Below are 10,027 nucleotides of genomic sequence, written 5' to 3'. Positions count from 1 at the left end.
CTTCAGTATCTGAAGTAAATTATCTCCTATTCCAAAGATTGTGAGTGATGAGTATTAGCAGCAGCACGAGCTCCCTGAGATTTCTTTAATTGAAATATTTTTATAACAGTCCCAGGTCCTCTGTGTAGAAATGAGTATTCTGAAGGTAGTTACACAAGAGTGGTCCTTTGCAAAGCTGAGTTTTCAAGACAAGGAGTTAAAAAAACAAAGCAAACTTCTTTTTTTCTTTTTCCCTCACTGTTCATTCTGAAACTATGACCTGATGGATGTCAGTAGACTGTAATACATTTATTCCGTGTGGTGGTGGGAACAGGGAACTTGTTATTTCATTTGGGCTGAGTGAACTGGAGTCACTCTGAGCTGAGCCCCCACTGCCATCAAATTGAGAGATTTTCTTCTTGATTATTTTTCTTTCTTTGGCTCGACGATTCTGGAACCAGATTTTTACCTGCAATGTTATAAGTCTGATTAGTTTAAAGTAGTCAAACTTTTTACAGCAACTGTAACAATGAAAAAAATAAATGTGAGCAAAACAAACCAACACCCCCAGTTCAACTCCCAAAAACCCATGCTGGACTTGTGCTGTGGAAAATATTGAAGTTACTCTGTATTCACTGTCTGCAATGTAATCAATAGGAAATTATATGCTGTTCTTAGATGTGGTATGAAGTGACCTTGCTGTGTCTTATTTAGGAACATAGGATACAAATTTCTTGCTTATACTCAGCATCCACCTTGTTCATCATCTAAACTTGGACAGTCGTGTATGCCATGCTTAAAGGAAGATTCAATTAGAAAATACTTTCTAAGGTTTCTTCTTCATCTCTGGTAAAGATTAATTCAAACCTAAATAGTGAGAGTGCTTCTTCTTCCTTCTGTTGTGATTTGTGTATGGATGCATATTCTTTTGTTTTTAATTTTTTGAATAGGGATCTGTTTCTGTGGTATGTCCTGTGTACAGTTATGTCAGTGCTACTTGAGGATGATGGGTTTCAAACTGATTGTTTATACTGACAGGCTCATACCTATGTGAAACCCAATTTTAGCTCTTTTTTTTTTCTTTTTTTCCTTCTGTGAGGGTGTAAATGAACAGAAAATTTGATTTGTTTTCCTTAACGTTAATTTCCTGTTCTGACTTCACTGTTTTTGTTACATCCTTTAAGATACAGTGAATGCAGTGCTACATAGAAAGTTCTACCTTTGCTGTAGGTAATCAATTATTTTCCAAGTAGTTATTTCATTATTGCCTTACAGGTAATGACAGTAAGATACACTTAGCTGTGTCAGCAGCTGATAGAAATAGGTCATGTTTTGATTACATCTTACCTGAAGAAAATTTACCAATCAACAATTGGATGGCATTAAGAGCAACAGTTAGATAAAACTAACTGCTGGTTTTATGCTGCGGTTACTCCAGGTCTGTCTTTGTTCTCAATCATTAGAACGTTTGTAACATGCTTGTAGCAATAGAACAGGAGGGTTGAGTTTTCTATAACTGCAGTTCTCAGAAAATTGTCCAATAGAGCTACATCCTAGTGTATAACAAATGGAAGTTCTCTGGTGATGGAATTGTTTTTGTGGTTACTTCCCAGAGCTGCTTAGTGAGCCACAGAATATCCCGAGTTGGAAGGGACTCACGATGATCACTGAGTACAACTCCCAGCTTCATGTAGGGCTACCTAAAACTTAAACAATGCCTGTGATCATTGTCCTATGGCTTATTGGTGCTGTGACTGCTGCCCCATGCTGTGAGTACCCAACCATTCTCTCAATGTAGAACTTTTTCCTAGTATCCAATGTGACTTGCAGTCTGTGGAGTCTAGTCTGTGTGCTGTTTGGTTTTTGAGATTGAACATCACTGCACTACGAGATGACTCTAAAAACCCAGTGCTTGAGCCTAAAATCCTATTACTTGCCTACTCATCCTTACACTTTCCAGCCTCAGTGATCCCTCTCTGTTCCATGTCCTTGCACAGACTGATGCAAAAAAGGAGGATATTTTAAAGGATTGAGTATGTATACAATAGTTTGTAAAATTCTAAAAAGAAAGGTCTCTTACTTAAATTTACCTGGGGGCAATGTCTGGTTGCTAAGGTTTGAGATGCTTTATTCAGTACCACCGATCTTCCCTTATCTTCCAACTGTAGCAGAACACTGAAATTGTTACATAAGGAGGACTGGATGCAACAGTTGCTACACTTGCAGGCGTTTCATAAATGTGCTCTCCAACACAGTGATTTTAGTAAACCCTTCTGAATCCCTCTGACCCTTGCATGAACACAACTAGGATAGCTCAGGAGGCTGTCTTTTTTCAGGACAGTGCTTAATTAGGTATTTAACTGGAATGCGGAGGTGCTTTCCAAGTAAGCAATTGATCTAAGTATGCACTTGAAAATGTAAGGAGCAGATAGTCTATTACATGTAACAGGTATAAACATTTGGCATCAAATTTCATAGCCTAAACTTACTGTGTGTTTGTAGACCTGTGAATATGACAGCCAAATGAAATCCTGACTTGAAAATCACCTGTAAAAGCTGCTTAGCACGTGCCAAAATAAAGTGGAGCATGTCATAACTAATGAGGACTTAGCTAAGAGAATGTTAAGCCAAACTGTTTTAATTCCTAGCTGCCTCGAAAGCTGTTTTGCAAGTAAAAATAACTACTTTTCAATACATCTATTACAGATGAACTCCTAATGCTTAGTTACCTGTAACTGCAGAGGTTTCAGTCAAATTACCCTATGTGTTATCTGTAACTGTGTGGTGTATTCACTGTGTGCTGATACACTCGCAAACTATCATGGTTGCCCTGGCGCTACTCTTGCACACAGAACAAGAATGCTGTTTGTATCTTCTGACAGCAGCCGTGTCTGGTGAAGGGGTGCAGGCGGTGGTTAGTCTCTGGTACCTGTCTTTCAGATAGTCCAAGGTTTGCTGCAAGTTCTGACTTTCTCCTTATTGTAATGTATCTGTTGCAGTGAAATTCCTTCTCCAGTTCTAGTCGCTGATGGTCTGTGTAAACAACCCGGTACTTCTCTTTTGTTCTTGTTTTACCTGTTTGAGAAAGAAATGTTATTCATTCATTCCAGTTGATTTTCTGTAGCATTTTTCTTTCACACCTTTCAAACAATTTACAGACAGTTACTAAAACTACAGAGTACTTGCATAGGAGTGTTTTCTGAGGTAATTTTCTTTCTTACAGAGAAGGAATATGGGATGCATAGTAAATAAGTATTTTTTCCTAGATGTTCTGGGAGCACATTGTTTATCTTTTAACCTCTTTCTCTTTCCCTATCTCCCTTTCTCTCTCTCCCTGTAAACATACATTTAAATATAAAGTTCTTATGCAAAAAAAAAAAAAAAAAAAAAAAAAAAAAAAAAAAAAAGTCCTGAAGCATCTTAAATTCATAGCAGTACCTTAGTTGATACTGGATATATTTGACTTCCAGATTTCATGTCGTTGTTCGTGGAAGTGACCTCTATTTAAATCTATGTAGACATAAATATCACAGAATTTCACGACTGACTCTCAGTCACAATTTGTTTATTTGTGCCACGTCCTAACTTTTTATCTGGGCTTTTATAGCTCACTTCTGTGACGCAAAGAAACATCCACTGGAAGTGTGTCCCCCATCCATTTCGTTATACTTAGAAGTTCAATAATAATGTGATTTTTTTTTTTTCCAGTAAGGTGCAATCTTGCAAGACGCTGAGTGCCTGTACAGCCTGCTGGGGTTACTCGGTGTGCTGAGTTTCCATCTGAAATTGAATGCCCTTGACAACTTATAAGTCTAGACAATAAAAAGCTTGTAACATGCTTTTCTTTTGATTGGATGAATAGTGTTAAGAGAAAAGTTTAGCAGAAGTTTAGAAGGTATTTTTCATTTCTTACACTTTTTAAGACAATTATTTGTCTAGTATTAACACAGAGATCGCTTTTCAACTGATTTTCTTCCCTCTTTCCCTTTTAACAGCCAAGTAGGTAGTTGTTCTTTTTCATCTTCCCAGGTTTCTGCTTTTTTGATGTGAGTTTTCTGGGACAAACTGTAAGACAAAGGCTCCTTTAAAGTGGTTCTCTAAAATCCACTGAGGTGTTAAGATGAAGCACACGCCACACAAAAGAGCGACAAGGAGATCTTATCAAGAACTGCTTTTACATTCAGAAACACAAGCCAATTGGTTTGGAATTTACAAGCCCTAAACAAATGTCAGACTCTTTCATCTTAGCAGAAGAAAAAAGGACAGAAATAAATCGATTATTTTTTCTTCAGTTCTCTTCAGGGCAATCGTACATGCACTGAGATATTTTTATATGAAGGAAACATAGGTTAAGACATTTTGAAATACAGAAAATGAAGGGTGTTTTCCTAAATTCTGTACTGCTCTGATTTCTAGCTTACAGGATTTTCCTTCTTAATTTTGCAGGGTGAAAACATTCATTAAGTTGAAGTTTACTTTTTTAGAAGTCACAATTTCTTGGCTTTGAAATATTTGCTCTAGATGATAGTTATAATGCTAACAAGAGTATAGATATTCAGATTCCTTGTAAACTAAAGGCTTAGAAGGCAATCTTTGAAAAGGAGTTAAAATTCAACAGGGTTATTCCGGATTCAATATAATCAGCAAATATAGCCATGATTTGAAGGGGTGGAGAAAAGGAGCAGTTTTCGCCCATTCCCCTTGGTCGTAAAATTCACAGAGCATTTCTTCTGAAGACAATAAAGCTAGGAGAAGGCCTCTTTATTTGCTGTGAAAATCATCACCCTTTCCGGCAATATAACTCCTGAAGAAAAAAGGGAGAAGGAAGAGACAAGGCTGCATATCAAAGCAAAGAGAAGTGTTGAGAGGGTCTGTTGCCTCAATATGACAGATAGGCCTCAAAACCAAAGACAGCGTAGCCCAGTGGAAAATAGATGTCTTGACTAGTTTACAAATTAAAATAAATTAGAGCAGAGACTTGGCCGTTTTTCTTGCTTTTCTGTTTTGCTAACTGTGCTTCTGCTGTGATGTAATCTGAATTATTTGGACGTCAGTGCTTGTTATGACATAAAAGTATTGAGTGTACTTTAATAAACAAAAACAAACAAACAGAAAACACTGAGCAACCTGAAGTTGGTCTTGCAAAATATATATAAAAAAACTCCTGTCCTTTTCTGTGGTTCCCTTGAAGTCGTTCTTTTTCTGAGAAGAATTATTCCCAGCTGAAATTTCATATAAATGTAAAGATTTAAAGTTCTTGACCTTTGTTTAGATATGGTCTCTTTAGTAAGTTTCATGCCTTGAAGATTTGTTCTCATGGAATTGCACATTTTACACATGAGCTTACAGGGTTTAGATATGATTTAGTCCAAAGTTTTAGTCTTGCATAATTGCAGTTGTTAGGACACACGGAAAGTGTGCTTTTTCTCAGTTTTGGAGCCTGTATGTGAAGATACCTTTACCACGTCTGCTTTGAATGTTTGTTTTTTAAACTTTCTCTTTCTTGTTGATAAATGCATTTGCAATGTCTGTATGTTTAAGAAAAATGTTTCTTCTGAACATGCAGTTAGGGTTTTCTACTTAGAAGATGCATTAACAGTAAAATTTCAAACCAGATTTGAACTGTTGTAAGCACGTAGCACTGCTGTCTTTGTGGTGCTGCTGTACCCTAAGGGTTATCTTGCTCGGATAACTTTTTGCTTCAGCCTTCCTGATTTTTTTGTATAAAATGCCAAATACATTGAGTCAGAGTAAATAGAGGGAAAGAATCCAATTAACACTCTGTTTCTTGCAATAGTTCCCAGCGTTAGTATTTTAGCAGGCTCCCTCATTTAATTAGGTGTGCTTGGATTTCTTTGTTCCATGCTGCTCCCATAAATTTGTGTGACTGTGCACTGTAAGTGATGCTAAGGATATAGGTATGTATATAAAGATTTGTAAAACTCAGGGCTAAATAATCCTGAAATTTTAGAAAAAGAGCAATATTGGTCAGCAGTAAGATTGAAGGGGAGGAGCCAGTCGAGAGCAAGTGTGCTTCAAAGAGTGGTTAGTGGCATCAAGGTTTTATGTTCTAGAGGAGGGGTTGACAAGTTAATATGTAGTTACTTGCATAATTTTATTTTTGCAATTACATTGGAATTTAATTTCATGAAATTTCTGGCGCCAAATTTTTCCACTTTTTATACTTTAACATTGTAATAAAAGCACTGCTGAAGAGCCAAATGTAATTTGGTACGTTCCTTGTTTTGCAAAATAGCCACGTTTGTGTTTTACTTTCCCAAACCCTTTGTATTAAGCAGGTTTGCCGTCTTCAGTCAAATTCAGTGAAGTCTTGAGCTGTTTGTAACACTTCAAAGGACTGGGCTCCCGGACTGTAAAGCCTCAGGACATTTCTCTATGCACAGCCCCCAGTTCACCTGTCCAGTGTTGTTCATGAAGTATGTCAGCATGGCTGTAAACTGTGCTTTTCAGACTAGAGATGGATTGAAACACATAACAGCTTTCCTGAGTTTTGTATGCATTTCATGAAACTGAGCATGGGTGAAACTTTGCAGTGTCTTCCTTGTCTGTGCATTAGGTGTAAAGCTAAGGTTTAGATTTTGTGTGTTTTAATTTTAAAAAACCCTAACATGTTTAAACTTTAGTGACACGGCAGAAGGGATTGGCTTGTTGGTGTTGCAACTGTCTCAATTGCTTCTGGTCTACCTTAGCTCTTGTATCACTTTTACACCTGGAAAACTCCAATAATGTTAATGAAGTTACTGCGGATTTACATGAGGATACATAGTTGGGGGGGATAGACTTGAAATCTGCCTGGCTTTGAACACCTTCGTGAAGGCTTCCAGTGGAAATTACAGATTGCGATACCTTAATGTCCTCTAGGCATTTTATACTTGGTAGCAAGGAGGAAACAGCACATATCTATTTTATAACTGAGAAACAATTATTAGACTAATTTTACTCTTGAGTGGAAAGATTGTTTCTCAAGTGGCATTGCTGATTTTCTGTCTTCTAGAGCTGCTCCAATTGTCATTGCAGTTACTTCCTTAGAGTGTTTTCTTTGATGCTCTCTGACACGCACTTACAACTTTTAACCTTAACAATGGATTTAACAAACCTTGCTACTCACTATTTACACCTTGGGAATATACACAGAAAAGTTCCTCTGGCACGTGGCCTGTGACTGAAACGGGCACATCAAGGAATGACGCTTGGAAGAGAATGAATTTAGTTGTCTAATAGTAACAAGCTGCAGGATTTTGATTTGAAAGTGAATGAAACAAAAGCTTTGGTAGAGATAACGTGGTGTGCAAACAAAATAGACTGTGCTGAGTATTTGAGTCAGATTACTTGTCTAGGGATATTTCTTCTCATCTGATAAATATCACAGGATCAACAGATGAAAATTGCATTATCACATAATTTTCTTTTAAAGTTTTAAAAGTCTGCAAAGGTTTAAGATCAGCCAGCTTGGTATATTGATCTTTACCTTGTGGCACAAAATGATTATGCGGTGGTTTTGCACATAACTGCTAGAAGCAATGTTTTCAGGTGTCAGTTTTCATCTGTAATGCTTTGTATTTGTTAGAACAAAGATACTCAGGCATGAGTTAGATGTAGCCATGTGTAAACACAACAGCCATTCTACTGTAATCATATAAAACCTTTATGGGGTGAAAGTGAAACTAGTGCAAATTTAGTTAAAACTGCATTAAGCAGTAGTAGGTTAAATAAATGTCATGGATGATCCACCAACATATGTGCTTTAAGTAAAGTTAATTATTTCTAAGATCAGTGATAGCAGAAAAGTTCTTTTTGAGGTGGAAAGTTTAGTATGCGCTTACCAGTAGTGTTAGCTTGCACCGTTTTCCTCATCCATTCGTAAGAGCTGTGCCTTTGGCTGGTGGGGGAGCCCTGCTGTGTGCCGCCGGTACCTGCAGGAGGTAACCCCCCGGCTGCGGCGGGATGCAGGGAGCTGTACTCAGCTGGGCTGTAGGAGCCCTGCCCAGGAGACGAGGCGCTGAGCTGCGCGGCAGCAGCCGTGCCGGAGGGCCCCGGGCACGGGCCGTAAGCGTTCCAGTCCTCCCTCTGGGGGCCGTAGTGGGGTCCCCAGGCTCCCGCGGGCTGTCCGTGGCCGTCTGGAGCTGGCACGTGGTGGTACCCCATGTAGTCTGAGTAGGGGGGAGCGGGCACAAAGTTCTGCACTGGCAGGTTGTTGTTGCTGCACCTTGCGGGTCCTGGATACATGCTGGTCTCTTTATCCAGGAGAGAACTCACGTACATGCTTGCGGAGTGTAAATGTGTTGTCACAACATCTTGCTCTTCTGTATTTTCTTTTGCTGCTTAAAAATAATCTTGATTTTTGCTAATAGTGCCAAACTGCTTGGAATCTTCTACTTCATCCTCTTTTATTATCAACTGTGTTACCAGGTGCTGGTGGTAATGGTTTACCAAGATCTTGTCTGACGTCAGCCAAACTGCCAGCCTCATAATTACATTTACATTCAAATGAAGGGCTGACCAACCCCACCTTGCTGCTAGTTCTGGTGCTTTCTCTTTTAGAAAACTTTTATCTATGCCATTACCCTTCACTGATATTCAACAGTGATTCCACTCCTGTAATGTGATGCAACTCTTAATCGTATTTGGAACTTAATAAATAGACCTTTTTGAAAAGAAAATTGTCTAAATACCATACATTGTTATTATAGTTTAAATGATTCTTTTCTGGAATATATATTTTTTGTCACATGCTGTCAGTCAATAAGTAAATCTATTACTCTCTTAATTTTTCAGATGCTCATTCTGAATTCTCTTATTAATGGATGCAGTCAATTTCACTAATAACTGTCTCAAAAATTTCCCACTTGTTATTGATGTTTGTAAGTTTTTCCAGCATAGGAGTAATTAAAACTCTCTCTGCCACAAGTATGTTCATGCTCTCCCCATATGTGGTGGTTTAAAGAAATCTCTTGGCTGCTGCATACTGATAAATTTTAAGAAGTAGACAATAAGCCAAAACTATAACAAAGACAGTAGCAGATATGTAAAGAAAATGACAAAAAAAAAAAAAACACAAATAAAGTTTTTTATTAGGCCTGGCAATATTGTTGGTTTCTGATTCAAGTTGATGACAACTTTCATGTATCTGAAAGGCCTTCCTCTGAAACTCGTGTGTAGTTTGTTCAGTGGTGGCAGCTGGAACAGTGGCATGAAGTGGCTGCATCCTCTGGCAGAGGTCAGAACAGCCCTGCTGAGCGTCTGTTGGGTGCTTGGCTCTTGGTACTGTGCAGGTGAGCTTTTTCACAAAGAGGAATGATTCCAAATTTGTTGTTGTATGTTAGTATTAGGTATTAATGTGGGAGACATAGGCCACTCTTTATGACTTGAGAATTGCCTCGTTACAATTTGTAGAGTGCCTTTGATATCAGACTTTTATTGTGGATTAATTTACTTGCTATGAGCTATTTGTCAGGGGATACATTTGCAAAAGAGGTGCAAATTGTAATGACTCGTTTCCATTTATGAAGGTGTGGATCTTCATTCAGCAGCCTTTGAATTTTGGCGCTGCTTATACTCGCACATCTCTTCTAATTTCAGTACCAACAGATTCTATGAACTTAGAGAGGAAGGATTTTTATTTTATTTTTTTTTTAAAGAAAAGACCTTTAATTAATAAATGTTGTGGTCTTTAAGGTTTTTTTTTTTGTTTTTTTTTTTTTTTTTTTTTAATATTTATGCATTTATTTCTTGATCCATGAGATAATGCTGAGGAATGTTGGGATAGGACATGGAGGAAGTTAGAGCCCTGTAATTGATATGCTCCTTATTTAAAAAATAAAAGTAAAAACAAAAGAACACGTGTGGCCTCAGTGAGCATGGCTCAGTTTGAACAAAATACTGATGCTATTATATACAATACGTGTACATACTAACAGCTTAATTTTTAACTATCTTCCTTTGTTTATGCTTCTCCTCATACCACCACAATTTCGCTATCACTTGATCCTATTTTTTGTATCTCAGAACCTTATCCTTCATTCCTTGT

General features: G+C 37.8%; 1 protein-coding gene across 1 annotated transcript; it reads right to left on the bottom strand.

The window, feature by feature from the left end:
• Positions 1-241: 241 nt before the first annotated feature.
• Positions 242-8,262, bottom strand: CDX4 (caudal type homeobox 4). The gene is made up of 3 exons (XM_042876664.1): positions 7,824-8,262; positions 2,909-3,054; positions 242-448 (listed from the first exon to the last, which is right to left on the bottom strand). The coding sequence occupies exons 1-3, from the start codon at positions 8,260-8,262 to the stop codon at positions 242-244; spliced, it is 792 nt and encodes a 263-aa protein (XP_042732598.1).
• Positions 8,263-10,027: the final 1,765 nt, after the last annotated feature.

The sequence above is a fragment of the Lagopus leucura genome, unplaced genomic scaffold (assembly GCF_019238085.1).
Source record: "Lagopus leucura isolate 7727_CA_CO unplaced genomic scaffold, USGS_WTPT01 Super-Scaffold_100016, whole genome shotgun sequence".
NCBI lineage: Eukaryota > Metazoa > Chordata > Aves > Galliformes > Phasianidae > Lagopus > Lagopus leucura.
The sequence above is the reverse complement of the archived record's forward strand: the minus strand, read 5'-3'. Positions and strand labels throughout refer to the sequence as shown.

What these genes read in the sequence shown, in the direction of transcription:
- CDX4 (XM_042876664.1), bottom strand. Translation starts at nt 8,262, where the DNA reads ATGTACGTGAGTTCTCTCCTGGATAAAGAGACCAGCATGTATCCAGGA. An exon ending in GGTGCAAGCTAACACTACTG is followed by an intron (nt 3,055 to 7,823) that starts GTAAGCGCATAC and finishes TTTCTCAAACAG; the next exon opens with GTAAAACAAGAACAAAAGAG. An exon ending in TTGGACTATCTGAAAGACAG is followed by an intron (nt 449 to 2,908) that starts GTACCAGAGACT and finishes ATAACATTGCAG; the next exon opens with GTAAAAATCTGGTTCCAGAA.